Source organism: Chiroxiphia lanceolata, chromosome Z (assembly GCF_009829145.1).
Source record: "Chiroxiphia lanceolata isolate bChiLan1 chromosome Z, bChiLan1.pri, whole genome shotgun sequence".
Classification (NCBI taxonomy): domain Eukaryota; kingdom Metazoa; phylum Chordata; class Aves; order Passeriformes; family Pipridae; genus Chiroxiphia; species Chiroxiphia lanceolata.
The window spans coordinates 2,550,049-2,567,860 of NC_045671.1; the positions used below are offsets into that span (position 1 = coordinate 2,550,049).

At 51.3% G+C, this 17,812-nt stretch overlaps 1 protein-coding gene across 2 annotated transcripts in view; it reads right to left on the minus strand.

Moving 5' to 3' along the window:
* Positions 1-12,256, minus strand: part of RNF165 (ring finger protein 165) — a 49,100-nt gene extending 36,844 nt beyond the window's left edge. For both annotated transcript variants that reach the window (XM_032676633.1, XM_032676632.1), the window contains exon 1: positions 12,192-12,256. In XM_032676633.1, the coding sequence (XP_032532524.1) occupies positions 12,192-12,252 (61 nt within the window). In that variant the 5' untranslated portion in view covers positions 12,253-12,256. The remainder of the gene's footprint in view (positions 1-12,191) is intronic.
* Between the last annotated feature and the right edge of the window lie 5,556 nt (positions 12,257-17,812).

A 17,812-nucleotide genomic window follows, 5' to 3' on the forward strand; every position in this document is an offset into this window, starting at 1 on the left:
AGTGCAGCAGCCAGAGGACAGCATATGCCCTTCAGCCTTCTCATCCCTTCAGCCCCTACAGAGCTCTCAGGGAGCTCTGGACACACTGTCCCACAGAGAGCAGGGCCTTACCCTCCCCTCCACCAACACAGACCAGACCAACGTGCTAAAGCATCTTGAGTGTTTGTAGTAGGTTTGAATCCCAGAGCCAGCACCAACCTTGAGGAAGACTTTGGTGCTTGGAGAAGGAATGTGAAGAAGGAGCAGTTCAAAAAAGCCCATCACACCCACAGGGGAAAGTACAGCAGATACTGTAACACGTGGTGGGGAAAAGAGAGTGGTAAAGGTGAAAAAGTCAAGTGAAGGGAAAAACAACAGCAGTGCTGGCCAGGAGGAGGTTTAGGTTGGATCTCAGGAAAAGGTTCTTCCCCCAGAATGTGGTTGGGCACTGAACAGGCTCCCAAGGGCGGTGGTCACAGCACCAAGGCTGACAGAGCCCAAGGAGTGTTTGGACAACACTCTCAGGGACAAGGTGGTATTGCTGGGGTGTCTGTGCAGGGTCAGGAGTTGGACTGGATGATCCTTGTGGGTCCCTTCCAGCTCAGCGTATTCCATGATTCTATGACTTCTCACCTAGCAGATAATGAGGCTCATAAAGCATTTGCTGAAGAGCAGCAGAAGTTGTGTCTCTGCAGAGCCAGAGGACAGGCCCAAGGCTGGGTCTGCCAGCATCAATGTCAGCCCAGGCAGAAAAGATCTCCCTCATCACTCAGTTTCTAACAGATAAAGGTTCAAGGAGAGATGCTGGACTGTGGATAAGGAACTCCAGGACAAGAAATCCCAGGACAAGGACAGGGGCTCAGCACATCTCGTTCCACATAAGCTGGATGATGAACGAGCCGGTGTAACATATCCCAAAGAACAGTATGAGCTTCCCCAAGCTCTGGGCCTTGATTTTGTTAAAGGGGCTCAAAACCACTTGCTACAGGAAGAACAGAGTCACACAGGCCACCTAACAAACATACCTCAGCTTCCCTAATAGCATCCCAGCTCCTTTCAGGAGGAACTTCTTTCTGTCCAAGGGATCTTGCCTTCCTTCCCCTTGGTCCATATCCTATTTTTCCAAGCCTGTAACTACATCCTGGCAATATTTTCCTTCCCTGGGACACCCCTGCACCCTGAAGCAGCACACCCTGCATGGCATCACATGCCATCTGGACCTGGCAATACAGGATTCTCCTTGCAGATGACCCAGGGCAAGATGATGATACGTCCTTACCTCCAAGGTGTTTCTATGGTCTCCTCTGGCAAAACACCTAGGATTTCCACTGGCCAGTTGGGCTTTCCTGCTCAAATCAAACAAGGCCATGGAGAAGCTGCTTTTTGCTTCTGCAGGCTGGAGGACAATCACAGAATATCCTGCGCTGGAAGGGACAAGGATCATCCAGTCCAACTCCTGACCTTGCACAGCGCAGTCTCAGCAATCCCACCCTGTCCCTGAGAGCACTATCCAAACACTCCTTGGGCTCTGTCAGCCTTGGGGCCGTGATCACTGCCCTGGGGAGCCTGTTCAGTGACCAACCACCCTCTGGGGGAATAACCTTTTCCTGAGATCCAACCTAACCCTGCCCTGACACAATTTCAGGCCATTCCCTGGGGTCCTGTCACTGGTCACACTGAGCAGAGATCAGTGCCTGTCCCTCCCCCTCCCCAGAAAGTTGTAACTGCAATGAGGTCTCCCCTCAGTCTGCTCTTCTCCAGCTGAACACACCAAGTGCCCTCAGCTGCTCCTCACACGGCTTCAAATCAAGGCCCTTCACCATCCTTGTGTCCCTCCTTTGGACTCAACATCTTTCTCATATTGTGGTGACAAATATTGCACACATTACTCGAGGTGAGGCCAGACCACCACAGAGCAGAGCAGTGGTTGCACATCCTGTTCAAGATTTCCACTCTCACTGTCATTTTGGGAGCAACCTCTGGCCCTCCCAAGCCTGGAAACACAGCCTTGATGCCAATGGAGGTGAGAAGGAAGGAGAGGTAGGGGCTGATATGGTTTTGTGACCTCCTGCACTGGGAACCGTCTTTCCAAGACTCGTCTCAGAGATTACAGCACTTTCCACAGATTAATAAATCCAACAGTTTCACAGTACAATAACGCTGAAAATTGAAGCAGTCTGTTCCCGACCATTGCATGCTTCCCAAGAGAGTACAAAACACCTAATCCACCTCTCTGATATTGAAAAAAAATTATCTCTAGGTGAAACATTTGTGTATGAAAAACCCAACTTAAAAATTGGAATGAATTGGTTTTAAGCCCTGCATCCAGTTGATGCTGTTTAATTTTCTGTCATAAGACAGCATTTCACTTCTGGGGTTGTGGCCTATTTCATCTCCCTTCAAATGAACCATTTAAAAGCCTCTCCCCACCCACTCATTTTGCTGAAAAACTCCAGGACAATATAAAACCAGGAAAATAAATTTTCAGCCAGTGAACTGGAAAACAATCATCATCATCAAAACCAGATATTTCTGTTTTAATGTAGCTCTAGTCCCTGGCAACTCAGTTCAATAGAAGTGCCACCAGCTGAGCTGCTGGCCCACCAACCATCACTCACCCATGCACCCCCTGCTGCTCTGGGGACAGGACATCCCTTGCTTTGAGGCCCAATTCCTGCACAATACCATAATTTTCAGCTCACAAATTGAAGGAATAACCTCAGAGGAAAGAGTCCAGCCACTGCTGGTAAATCTACTTCATCTCTCAGCTAGAGAGATAAGCAACAGATTAAGGATGGACAATGGGTTTTGCTGCAGCTTTGATAAGCTCAGGAAGGTATAGAATCATGGAATCCTTTAGGCTGGAGAAGCCCTCCAAGATTATCGAGTCCAACTATTCCCCAGCACTGCCAAGGCCACCACTGACCCATGTCCCCAAGTGCCACATCCACAAGGCTTTTAAATCCCACCAGGGATGGGGATTCCAACACTGCTCTGGGCAGCTTCTGCCAGGTTCTGGACAACCCTTCCCATGAAGGAATTTTCCCAATATCCAATCTAAACACCATCACCACTCCCAATGCAACTTAAGGTCGTTTCCTCTCGTCCTGTCCCTTGTTCCCTGGGAGCAGAGCCCAATCCCCCTCTGGCTCCCCCTCCTGTCAGGGAGTTGCAGAGCCAGAAGGTCCCCCCTGAGCCTCCTTTTCTCCAGGATGAGCCCCCCCAGCTCCCTCAGCTGCTCCTGCTGCTCCAGACCCTTCCCCAGCTCCGTTCCCTTCCCTGCACACGCTCCAGCCCCTCAATGTCTCTCTTGTCTGAGGGGCCTATCTGAGTGGGGCCAAGAATATCTCAGAATTTTGCCACCAGTCCAGGACAACCAGGTTGTGCCACCTCCAGGCTCTCCCAGTGTGTGCTGAATCCCTGCTTCCCAGGATAGGAAGTAGAGAATAACTCACTTTCCTCTGCAGCCTTTGCTTTTGTTTAATTAAACTGACTTTATCCCAACTCACAAGTTCTTTTCCATCTCATTTTCTCCCCTCTGTCCTGTCGAGGAGGGGAATTCTGGAGCAGCTAGGTGGGCACCTTGGGTCCAGCCAGGATCATCCCTCCACAGGATGTTTCTCACTCAAACCAACGAGGGCTGAGCAAAACCAGCTTCATAAGTTCTTTTGTTGCACAAGGGATAACATTTTCTCAGTTGAGCCCCATGGAGAACTGTCTGTAGTCCTTTGATCTCAAAGGAGGCTCTGCACAGAGGAGCAGGAGGGAGTCTGGGGCTGCCAATGGGCTTCACAGGTGGCCAGCACGGGAGGGGACCTTTTTTTATATGGTTGCATGCAACGAGGCATTCATTATTTAAAAAAACATCTTTGTAACCCCAAGCCCACTAATGTCAGGCTATCTCTGTGCAGAAATCCTCCCCGTTCCTTATCTCAGCCCCAGGAGATTTGTGGGATATCACAAATAACAGCTGGACAAGATAAGGCTTCTTCCAACACGCTGCTTGCTCCCAGCATCTGTAAAGCCTCATCGTGATGGACCTGAATGGACCAGTGCCTGGGGACACCACATCTCATCTGTTCTCAGTCCAACCCTGCTCTCTCTATTTCTGAGCATATATTGTTTTTCCCCCTCATTTTCATGCCTAGGACACTTATCCCGAAACCCTACCAACAACCTCACCTCCCACCGGGGAGAGCAGAGACCAGAGAACGCTCTATTTTGGCGAAGCAGAACTTAATCCACTCGCTGTCCCTTCCAGCTCCCAGTGTTGAGGGAAACTCTTAATTTCAATTAGCTGCTCGTGCAGTAAGACCCCGCCAAGGAGGAGGGGAGCTGTCAGGATCTGACCCTCCGGGGCTTCCCATCGTGGTAATGCAAAACCAGGCACGCCAGCAAACAAGATGTTTATAGCCCAGTGATTCATAACACTGCAGAGTTTGCAGGAAATGTAACACCATTCATGATCAAGAAATGCTCTTGTTTTCTGCTAAATATATGAAATAATCACTCCTCCCCTGAGCAGTAGATGCAAATTATACCTAGTATTAGCCTCATATGCCAACCACTATAATTCCAGTGCAGCATGAAGCCGTTTCCCAAGGCTTTAGAAGTCCCTTAATCTGCCTTTTGACGTCAAATGACAAATTTCTTGCCTGGGATCATTAACGGGATGACTAATGAAAGCTGATAAGTGAATTTATAAATGAAATTAAAGATATTAATATTTAAGGCCAGGCTACAAGAAAGAGAAATGTGGATTTAGCAAACCACAACAAGGAGCGCGGTAATCTGCATGAGATTTACAGCTCCCTTCCTGACAGGCAAATGAGTGGTATTTTCCGCCTGGAGGTTGTGGAAACTGCCAGGCTTGATGGACACTTCTCCTGAAGCATCACCACCCCCATTACCTTCAGACTCTGACTGAGATTTAAAAAGCTCCTGCTCAAGTTTAACTGCAAATGCCAAACCAGGGATTAACACACGCCGATAGTCTTGCAAAGATAACTGCATCACCAAACCCTCCTGCAAGCAAAATATGTTTAGACTGTGGCCAGTTTGCTGCCAATTACTATTTTTTCTTGTTTTTTTTTTTTAGATACAAACACACCTCAAACTAGGTTCTCCTCTGATTTATCGCAGTATAAAAGCCAAGTAACCCTTTTAAAAGCCTAGGACTTACTTCGGCTTTATGCGCATATAAACACGTTCAGACCTTCCCAGATGGGTGTCCAATCCCATGTCCAGGCAGCTCCACCACAAACCCACAGATCTTTTCTGACTCCAGTTGCTCCTCACTGAGGTTTGGGAGTCACAGGAGAGACTACTCATGTCTCAGCTCCCCCCAGCTGATGATGGACAACCCTGAGTGGACCAGACAAACATTCCCCACTGCCCCAAGGCGCACAGGCAAACACAGGCACCTCCTCTGCTATCAGAAAGGAGAAGAAAGCTTCCTTTTGTCTGTAGATGCCCAGTTTTCAAGCAGAAATATAATGAAAACAAGCTAGCTGGGCAATCAATCATGAGTGGTGCCTCCTCATGCATCCATAGCTCCCAAAAAAGCCAAGATTCCATGGGATATATCAGTACCTTGAGCTACATCAGTGCAACTGATGGAAGAGTCAGATGCCAACAGAATGAGGAACCCCAGAGACACACAGGAAGCACAGCTGGGAAGGGCACATTTGCTATGGGGATCTTTCCCAATCCCACCCTCCCCTGGAGGAACCCAGCGTGGGGAGAAGCTGCATGGAGATGGATGCCCAAGGGATGCTTTTTCTGAACGTCTTTCAGGGACCTCTCCAAGCCTGGAGAAAAGGACAAGAGCAGGTTTTCAGAGCAGTTCTTAGATCCAGAGATGGACATACAGCTTGGTGGGCTGTCTAGTTCCATCAGAGTCCTGCTCAAAAAAGTCCCAGAAGGTGCTCATGGCTGGTTTTCTCCTCGTTTAGGGACACACCTGCCCCTTGTACCATTTGGGAAGGGAGACATGGAGGAGTGATGCACAGTAACAGCTCCACAGCACCTCTTCAGCCCTTCAGGGGGAGAAAAAGGGGAAAACCAGCAACAGCCAATGGCTCAGACTGAGCTGAGGATCACTCACATCTTGGAGTGCCATATCCAGGCAGGGCAGCCACTGTGAGCAGCCAGGAGCACAGGGATGTGGTGTGAGAGACAGGGACACTCAGATCCTTCCCCCAGCTACCGAAATCCTCATCCAAACATCTCCCCGCAGGCATGTCCCCACTTCAAAGGCTCCCAGCCCACCAGGCTGCCCCTTACTACCTCTCTCCACAACCTGCATCTTCACTGCTTCCAGCACTTCTTTGCTCCTGACCCCACTGGGTTTAGTCCCTCAAGCTAAACTGATGATGTTCATTAAAGAGCCACAAGCCACACACACACACACAACTTTCCTGCAGACACATTTTACAGCCTTTAAAGGGAGGGACAGAAAATAACAGCAGTTAAGGACTTACCAAGAGGGATCCATGACAGCATGGGCCAACCAGCCCAATCCAGCTGGGGCTGGGAAATGTAAAGGACCGGCTGGCAGGAAAATGTGTGAGAAAAGGTCCTGGGAGACTGCAAAACTGAGCAGAGGAGGAGTAGAAAGGGTAAGAAAAAGTGGTGAGGAGGCATGGAGCAGATCCGGGTTTGCTTTCCCTCCATCCTGGCTGCTGCTGAGCTCTCCAGCACAGGAGCCCAGTCCCTGCCACCACCAGGATCTGTGGCACTGGATGAGAAGGGATTTGGGTTTTTTTGTTATTTTAGAGGGAGAATTTAACCATTTGCAAGAGACACAATTTTCTCACTAAGAAGATTTAGGAGTAAGGCAAGACCACACAAGGATTTAATTTGTGCATCTCCCATGGGTTCCTGTGCAGAGTCGCTTGGGAAACCACAACCCCTCTGCCAACCCCAACTGCAGACCAACCCACTCCATCGCCCCACACTGGACCAAAAAAGGCAGAAAATTACCATTTTCCCCACTGGGTCTTATCCCAACTCTCACTGCCCCCCCTGCAGCCTTTGCCCCAGCCCCACCACAGCCACATCACCCTTTTCCTTCTCAAACCACCACGTCGGCTGAAAAACTTGCTGAGTGTTGTAGAGGACTTGGGAGTTTTGAGGACCAAGTTTGCCACAAGTAGCAAATTGAAGCTGTACTTTATGTACAAACCCTTAAGGGAAAAGCCTCATGCTACCACTCGACTCCAGGAGCTGCAGGTTTAGGGAGAAACACCCAAATACCGTGAGATGCCCAAGAGTCACAACATTGGCATTGCCATCACACCTCCCCCAACTGCCAAACCAGCTCTGGTCTTGGGGGTTACAAATATTGGAGATGATTTGATGCAGGAGAAGGCCTTTTGCAAAGTCTCCCCTTGAATTTCTGACTCACTTATTTAATGCTTCCCAAAATGAGTGCTCCCAGGTTAAGGGTGGGAAAAGCTTTTCTTGGCTGACCTGCTGCAGCGTGTGTCCCTTTTCAAACACCTCTAGAGGCAAGAACCTTCCAGTTTAGACATGAGGCAGCCCCAGTGCACGGTTTGGGTTTAAACCAGCATGTAAAGGGGCTGGAGGGCACACTCATGCCCTCACTACCCCTGAAAGAGCCATACTCCCACCTCCTTCCACCCCAGCGGTTGTGAGCACCCTCTGTCAGATCAGTGAAGAGAGATGAGCTAGTCTCAGATGTCCCATGTGCTCCCCAAAGTATTTGGGGTGTTTCTCCTACAGGTTTGGGAGCCCCAGCTGTGCTGCATCCTCCCCTTCCAGCTATTCAGAATCTCCCAAGGTTATGAGCAGGGTTTGAAGCAACAACAGAAAGCAAAGCTCAGACTTACTCCAGGACAGTCCTTCCAGGAGGGTCACGGAGGACTCAGGGTGACTCGGCAAGGACCGAGGCTGGAGGTGGATATGGCAGTGTCTTGGCACCTACAGATCTCTCCCCCCGTTTTGGCACCCACACTCTGCCCAGGGCACACCCAGCACTGACGGGCTGTGTCCCCACCATGTCCCCACCACTTCACCCCCTCCAACCACAGCAGCTCCTGGGTTTTGTGGCAGACACCCCCCAAATCACCCCCCAGCTCCTTTTGCTGTCTCACTCGTGAACCAACTCACCAGTTCTTAAATCACACACTTCCACGGGGCCAGATCCTTCTTTAGACTTTGCTGGTAATTCCCAGTATGAGCAAAACGTGACCACTACTTGTTTCTCTTTTTCTTAAAAAACCATCAATGGAGTTTGTGCCACCACCCCAAGCCCCGTGTGAGAGCCCCATCAGTCCAGCTCCCGTTTGGCATCATTAAATGCAGACAGATGTGTGTGAGACCTTTACACAACCCTCAGATAAATGAACCTCAGAGCCCGTTTCGTCCGTGTTTGAGGCTACCCCTCTCCTTGTTACTGAAAGAAGTTATTTAAAGGAGCCCGGGGACACAGGTTGGTGCTGGGGAGATGTCTAGGCTTTACAGAAATCACTGCATGTGCCTCCACACCCACAGCAGCACCACCAGCACGTGACTTGCCTTGGATCTCCTCAGCCCGCGATGCTAAAACAAAAAAATATATCATTTTCTTTGCACCAGGTGGCTTTTTTTAAGACTGGAAGGTGGCTTTTCAAGAGTGTCAAAGGAATTAAGTCATTAAAATGTGGATGAGTTTGATGGATTATGAGCTATGAAAGCCTGGTGGTTACTGACTAATAAGGCTGGGAGGTGGAGGAGGGGGGGATGTTTCCTCTTGTAAGGATGTGTTTCTAACAAGACAGGTCAAAAATATGATGCGGATGATAAATTGCTCTAAAAGTTGCCATTAACCCAGCAGCTTTCTGCATTATTAGATTACCAAGGCATCCTCAGAGCACATTGACCACGCAGTTTTGCTCTGTATCAGTGCTAATTTGCAGAGTGAGACCTGGGGGGGAGGTTATTACGCTCGCTGCAGTGAATTCCCCACTCCCAACAAAGGGGCAGCTGCCGGCAGGTGTCTGTGGTGCATTTGGAAAGGATGGGTTTATCCCTGTCGGGGTTTGGGGTGGGGTAGAGGGGAGTGGGATTTGGGGGTTTTTTTCGGGTTTTTTGTTTTGTGTTGTTTTGTTTTTTCCACGCCATAACCCGAATCTCATTGTCTTATGTGGGGTGGGGGGGTTTGAATAAAAAAAAAAAAAAAAAACTAAAAAAAAAAAAAAAAGGAGAAAGAGAGAACAAAAAGAAGGGGGGGGTGGAGGGGAATAATAATTAAAAAAAAAAAAAAATCACATTGGAAAATGATCAGCCCCAACAGGCATGCATGTCTCCCTTCATGCAAGCGAGAAGCACAGCCTCCCTCCTCGGGATGTGTACGGGGACATGTGTCAGGCACGGAGGAGCTCAGCGCTGGCCCGGGGCGAGGATGGAGCGAGAACAAAGGGCCACGGCAAACACTACATCCAGGGGGGAGCAGGGGGGCGACCCGCCGGTGCTCATACAGGGTGGGGGGACAGGATGGCCAAACAGTCACCGAGGTACACGGAAAAGGAAATATGGAGAAGGAAATCATAAGTAAATGTTTATAGAGAAAACCAACCAAACTCAGGATAAAGCTAGGAGGGAGGTGGAAAGGCACGGCCTTGCAAAATGATGCGTCTCTGGGAGGGATGCTGGGGTAAGGCAGGGCAGGCTGCCGGAGCCACTGGATTTTGCTTTGTTTGCCAGAGGCTCCTCGTGAAATTTTTAGCGGTGGGAACCCACCGACCTGCTGAAATTTGTCTTCCTCTCGTTTAAGACCAATCACCAATCCTGTGTCTCCCCCCACCCCGGCTTCTGTGGAAATGTAATTAAAGACAAGATGCTTCCCTCCCGCCTCCCCTTCCCAGCCCCATCTCTCCTGGCTTTGGGAGCCCTGACTTCCCTCAGTTTTTCGTGGCATCCAAGCCAAAGCTGGGAGGTTTTACAGGACCATTTTGCAGACCTGGGAGAGGGGTCTGGTGCAGGAACGAGGAGAGGTGACCACTATTATTATCGCTTTGCTGCTGCAGCAAAACTGCTCGCTGACCGCAATTTATCCATCCCTCCATGCTTCCAAATATTTTAAGGTTCCCCATTGCTTTCTCCCAACCCCGTACTTTGCTTTTTTAAATTCTTTTTTTTTTTTTTTTTTTTTTTGACCAAATCGAGTTTATTCAGAAGATGGTAGGCCTGGAGGCCTCGAGCAGGAAAAATGTAGTTACAACATTAGCAGCTGGGACGGTTTTTACGAGCCCTGCCTTGCAGGGGTCTAGTGAAGATATTTATAGCGTGCCAGTCGCCGCGGGACCGAGGCACGGCAACTTCTCGCCTGGCAGATGGTGGGCAGGGCACTCGCAGAGATGTATACGTTTAAATATACAGCTTAAAGATTAAAGGGAATTTTTTTTTTTTTTAATCTCCCAGGCTCGTTTACACCTCTTGCTAATCAAAGAGTTTCAAAAAAACCAAACAATTCCCCCCATCCATCCGGAGGTCGGTTATCAGTTCTGGTAAGGAATGTGTAATGTTGTAACTAGAATGAATAAGCAGCAGACCCTTCATCAAATATCTGTATTTTTTTTCCCCGATTAATAATGAGGGATTGGATTGTACACTTTTTTTTTTTTTAGCTATTCTGCGGTAAAAACAGAATTCTGCATCGGCACAACAGCAATACAGACTGTGCGCTGGGGATTATGTACACACAGACTAATGCTGAGGGTAGATACGGGATAGGAGGGGGGAAAAAATGTATTTAAAAGCCCCCCCACATCTGCACTACGAGGGAGGAAAAAAATCCACTCACTCAAACCTCACGATGGGGGGGGAAAAGCAAGGAAAAAATCTAAACAGCAGGATACGACAATAAATGGGGAAACAGCAATAGAAAAAGCACACTAGGTTAATATAGGAAAACTAGTTTCTTTATTGAGAGATTGTATATTAGTATTAGTGGAATCGTGTGTAACAATGTCATCATGCACACAATACAAAAAGGCAAGGCCCACCATGCTATGGAAGGGCAACAGAACAAAAGCAGCGTACACTGAGCAGATGTATAGGCTACAGCACATTACATTTCAGCAGGGTATGTCTCTACAGAGAGATTTACATCAGAAACTAGGTAATGTAAAAAAATACAGACCATGCTTTAGTTTTAGTACAAGAAAAAAGGTGGAGATACACAACCAAAGGATATTCGGTACAGAAAAAATTACCCACAAAATAAGAACAGGAAGTAATTTAGCACAGCAGAAAAAAATGTTATCCCTGTTTAATGGAAAACCATTTTGCCAGTCGTCTCTTTTTCGCAACCCAGTTTTGTTCGAGGTTTTTTTTGGGGGGGGGAGGGGGTAGGTGTTAGCCAGTTTTGGGGGTGTGCTGGCGGGACAGGACACTTGTGGCTGGATAGATGGAAGGACGGACGGGGCGGGGGGCGATGCCCGCGGGGACAGAGGTGTCACCGCGGGGACAGGGATGCTGCACCCCCCGCCAGCAGCTCCCGGGGGGGCACTTTAACTCCCGCTCAACCACAGATCCCACTGCCCAACTCTTTCTCCAGCCTGATTTTCAGGGAATCGGGGCCAATCGCTGGGTTTCCTCTCCCCGACTTAAGTGTATTTTTTAGAAGGTTCGGAGCAGGGAGGTGGGACCAGAGGACCCCGGTGTGGTCGCTTACAACCTCATCCGTCCTGCGATTGTGGTTTTGGCCGCAATTTGAGGGCGTCTGCCCCCCTTCTCCCCCTCCCACTACCCCTCCTCAAAGAGACTCTGAGTCGACGATCACGGCAAAACAAATCCACTTAACAGGAATTTACAGTGCAAAATGTAACTCAGCTACTACACAGGATGGAGGTACAAAAATGGCTGTTATCGGCTACAGCTACGCTGGGATGGCCTGGGTGGCTACGGCGAGAGGGGGCGAAGGGGGGGAGGGGGGGGCAAGAGGAAGGTAAATTAAAAAATAAAAATAAAATTTGTAAAAGAAGAATGTGGGGGGTGAGGGTGGGGGGGAAGAATGGATCTACCGCAGAGACGGGGAGGTGCGGGCGGGAGGGGGTGCGGGAGAGGGGGGGGTGTCCCAAAAGAGGAGTGGTGTCCCGAAAAGGGGGGATGCTGGTGGGCTGGGGGAGGTAAGGGGCACCCCCCCACACTTTGTCCTGCCGGGACTGCGGGCCGCGCCGCCCCCCCCGCGGCGCCGGGAGCGGTACCTCTGTTGCGCACGGAGCCGAAGACGGGCAGCACCAGGTATCCGACGTGCACCAGGACCATGCTGCGGCCCGGCCCTTCCCGCCCCGCGGACGCGCCGCCGACTGCGCCGGGGCCGCGCTGCGCCCGCACACAAAGGGACCCGCGGCCAATGGGCAGCGGCGAGCGCGGCGGGACACGCCCCCCGCGCGGGGACCGGCCAATGGGGGGTGGGGGGCGGGGCGAGGAGAGCGAGGGCAGGCGCGCACGCGCGGGGGGGGGGGGGGAGGGATAGGGGAGGTGGCGCGTGCGCGCGCAGAGGCTGGGGGGGGTCTGTCGATCTTTCCGTCCGTCGGTCCGTCGGGCTGTCCATCTGCCATCCGTCCGTCCATCCGTCCATCCAGCTATCAGCCATCCGTCCGTTTGTCCATCCATTCATTCATCCAGCATCCATCCACCATCCATCCATCCATCCATTGTCCATCCACCGTCCGTCCACCATCAATCGCCCACCCACCATCCATCTGCCATCCGCCCATCCCCAACCTATCCGTCCATCCATTTGTCCATTCATTTGTCCATTCATCCATTGTCCATCCATTCACCACCCATCCATCCATCATCCGTCCGTCCATCCACCTTCCACCATCCATTCATCTACCCACCATCCATCCATCCATCCATCCATCCATCCATCCATCCATCATCCATCCGTCCATTCACCATCCACCATCCATACATTCATGCTTCCATCCACGATATATCCACCTCTCCATCCACCCATCCATCCATCCATTCTTTCACATGGATGTTTGTGCACACACGTGTACACACACATGCACACACGTGCCTGGGCTCACACGTGTGTGTGCCAGCATCCAGCACATACCAGCACAGACACATGTAGGCACACAGCCCCGTGCACGTGTGCAGCCTGAGGCACACATGCACACACATGTGCGGCCACACGTTCACACGTGTGGGAAACAGAGGCACACGTGCACAAACACATGTACACATATGCTGGGACACACACACGTGTGTTGGCACCTGGAATACAGGCACACAGCTCATACACCTACACAGCCCTGTGCACGTGTGCAGCCAGAGACAGACACACGTGCACGCACATGTACACGCACACACATACATGTGCACACATATATGCAGATACACACGCATACATGCGCACACACGTGAACACACATAAACACACATACATACGTGTGCACACACATATATGTATATACACACATATATGCACACACATATGTGCAGACATACATGTGCACACACACATGTGCACCCATTAACATACATGCACACACACGTGCATTCACACACACATACATGTGCACACACATGTGCACCCACACACATACACACACACGCATACATGCACATGCACATGTGCACACGCACATACGTACACACACATACATGCACACACACACATGTGCACACACACGTACACACATTGCATGCACACACACGTGTGCACACACACATACATGCGCACACACATGTACACACACATTACATGCACACACACGTGCACACACACATACACGTGCACGCACACGTGCACACACATACATGTGCACACACGCATTACATACACATATGCACACACATGCACACACACATACGTGCACACACACATGTACACACACATTACATGCACACACACGTGTGCACACATACATGCACACACACATTACATACACGAATGGACACACACATGCGCACATATATACCTGCGCACACATATACATGCACGCACACACATTACATACACACGTGCACACACACACATACGTGCACACACACACATACATGTGTACACACACATACATGGCACGTACATGAGCACACACGTGCACACACATACATGTGCACACAAGCATACATGCACACACACACGTGCACACACACATAGATATGTACCCACACATGCTCACACACACGAACACGGGTGCACACACACACATATATGCACACACACACACACGCACACACATACATGCACGCGCACACATATATGCACACACGTACATATGTATCCACACATGCTCACACACACAAACACGGGCACACACACACACACATACATGCACACACACACATATGCACACACGTACATATATACCCACACATGCTCACACACACAAACACGGGCACACATGCACACACATACATGCACACACACACATATGCACACATGTACATATATACCCACACATGCTCATACACACAAACACGGGCACACACACACACACACATACATGCACACACGTATATGTGTACCCACACATGCTCACTCACACGAACACGGGCACACACACACATGCACACACGTACATATGTACCCACACATGCTCACACACACGAACACGAGCGCACACACACACACATACATGCACACACACACATATGCACACACGTACATATGTACCCACACATGCTCACACACACAAACACGGGCACACACACGCACACACATGCATGCGCACACACACACATGCACACACGTACATATGTACCCACACATGCTCACACACACGAACACGGGCACACCCCCCTGTGGCCCCGGGCCGAGCCCCGCCGTGCCCGCAGCAGAGCACACGTGCGGAGCACACACGTGGAGCACCCCCCGCCACACATCCCTGGCCGTGACACGCGGGGGACACACGCCCAGGCGGGCCCGAGGAGCAGGATGGCGGGGCCGCAGGAGCACGGAGGGCTCGTCCCGTCCCCACCCCAGTCCTTGCCCTCATCCCCTCCCGGGTGACAGTGGCCCATTGTGTTGGCGCCCCAGTTACTGACGGAGCTGCTCCGTTGGGGCATCACTAACCTAAAATGGCTCCAGCGGGACCTGAAGGGATGCGGAATTCCCTGGGGGCTCGGAGCCACCCTCCTCCTGGGGCAACAAACCTCCACGGCTTAAAGAAAGGTGATTCTCCGCCCCCGCCCCACCTGAAAAAAAAAACAACCCACAGCCAGACGCTCATCTCGATTTAAAACTGTTTAAATGGAGTCGAAGACCCCGTTGTGCAGGAGGGGTTTCCATCAGGGCGCAGGATCCCGGGAGTCATTTCATCCCACTGCAAAGTGACTTTTCCATGGCCTTTCCGCCCCGCCCAGGCCGGGGGTTGTTTTTGCCGCCGTCCCGCCGTGGGGAGCCCCCTTAATCCCTGCTTAGCCTTATCCATCCCGTGCATCTGGCAGGTTTAAGCGCTCGGCAGCCTCCGAACGTGGATGTGCGGTGGATTTGTCCGCCTGGATTATTGCAGTGGGTTTGTCGTTGGATTTATCTGGTGGTTTTGTTGTGGGTTTGGGTTCGTTTGTTGTTTTGTTTTGTTTTGTGTGTGTGTGTGTGTGTGTCGTGTGTGTGTGTCGTTCCCCCCCCCCCCCCCCCCCCCCCCCCCCCGCCATCTGAATTAAAACGTGGGCTTGGCAACCTGGCTCTGTGTAACCCCTTCCTTCCCAGCGCCGCAGCCCGAGGGCAGATGCGTGGGAAGGATTAACTTGATCCACAGGGAGCAGGGACAGCTGCCAGTGTGTGCCCTGGATCCTCCTCCAGAGCTGCGACCCTCGCCCGAAAGGGCTCTTTAGGGTAAGTTCTCACATTGCTGCTGCGCCGAGCTCCCCTCAAATGGGAGCAGGACAAGTCTCGGGTGCCCACTGCCTCCCAGTGCCCGCTCCACTGCATCCCAGTTTGGATTTCCCCTCCTGCCTTGCCCCCCTCAGTGCCCCCCGGGAGGCTGTGCTGACTCCAGGGAGGGTCTTTTGCCCCCCGCTGTCACCCTGCTGCTGTGGGCAATGCTCGGCCAGCCCTGCCTCAGTATGGGCAGGCAGCACATGATGTCCCATCAGCATGGATATTTCCAAGAAAAGAGCAAAATCCGTTGGTTTTTTTTTTTTTCAGAGAATCACAGAGTGGTTTGTGTTGGAAGGGACTTTAAAGTCCATCTCATCCAACCCTCTGCCATGGACAGGGACACCTTCCACTGTCCCAGGTTGCTCCAAGTCCCATCCAACCTGGCCTTGGACACTCCCAGGGATGGGGCAGCCACAGCTTCTCTGGGCAACCTGTGCCAGGGCCTCACCACCCGCATCATAAAAGACCTTCTCCTCGTATCTGATCTAATCCAATTTTCCATGTTTGTGCTGTAATGAAACACTTCCTGCGCCCCTTTTGTTTCCCAGCGTGGAAAAACAACCAATTCCCACCCATTGCTATCAGCAGTAACAAATCGTTCCCAGCGCCAAGGTGTGATCTCGACCTCACTGTGTCACACACACCCTACAAAGGGACATTTCTTTAAGCGCTAAAAAAGCCTGGAGGGTGTGATGTAGCCACGCCCACGCGCGAATCAGCCGAGGAGAGGTGTCCACCTTGTCTCCCTGGGCCCATCCCCACATCATGGTGGATGCAGGATGGGGTGTAAAACACCCTGGTGTCCCCTCCATGGTCTCCTGAGTCCACTGCTGGCCCCGGGCCAGGGGTTGCAGCCCTGCCACCAGCCCCAGTTGCCTGAGGCAGCTGCTCTGGTGGCCCCCAGCCCTGCCACGCAGTTGTCGCGGGTGTTTCACAGGGCTCAGCCCTCACTGCTGTTGCTTCACATCCATACACACATTCCCCCCTTTTCCTGAGACACCCGATCCATCCCTGGGGCTTCACATGTCACGCAGATGCCGCAGGCACAGGTTGGTGTTAAAATTAGCCCTTGGCTCCCTCCTGCCCATGAGGCTCCTGCCTGTTGGTGTCACCCAGTGCAGCCTCTGGGGTCCCAGCACCCCCCAGTTTGGGGCATCCTCCTGCTTTTGCCCCAAGCTTTCCTTAAAAATTAACACTGTGGAATTCTGCTCTGGTGAGATGTTCTCCAGCCTTGTGAGTGTCACATGTGACACTGGTGAAGCTTTGGAGAGGCTGGAGCACAGGGACTGGGACACTGGAGGTGTCTCACCCCTCATTCCCACAACAAAGGATTCTCCCTTTGGCCAGGCACGTACAGGGGATATTTGGTAAATATAAATGTGATACAGAGCAGCTGGGAGGCGCTGGGACACATGTGGCACATCAGCCACCTTCCTCAGGCAGCAGTGAGGGTGATTATAATTCCCAGATCATCGCCAGACCCTCTGCCCACCTCAAAGCCCTCAGTCATTTCCTTCCATCTGATATGGGACTTTTCACCACCTCTGCAAGACCAAGCTGGGTGAAATCCTGTGGGAAGTCAAGATGGGATCAACTGGCTCAAAAACTGATGAGTTGGTTTTCTTCAAACTTGGTTGTGGTTTTTTTGGCTGACCTCTGGTAGGAACAGCGGAAAGGCCCCAGGGAAGGGTGTTTTCCAGCTGTTTTGAAGCTGTGGTTGGCTCAAGGAGGACACCTTTCACCCTCAGATGCCATTTTATGGCAGGAGCATGGAATCATGAAATCCCAGAGTGGGTTGGGTTAGAAGGGACATTAAAGTCCACCTCATTCCGACCCTCTGCCATGGGCAGGGACACCTTCCACTATCCCAGGTTGCTCCGAGCCCTGTTCAAACTGGCCTTGAACACTTCCAGGGAGGGGGCATCCATGGGATTGATGGCCTGGAGAGAACTGATGCCTCACTCCTAGTAGGGATGAAGCATG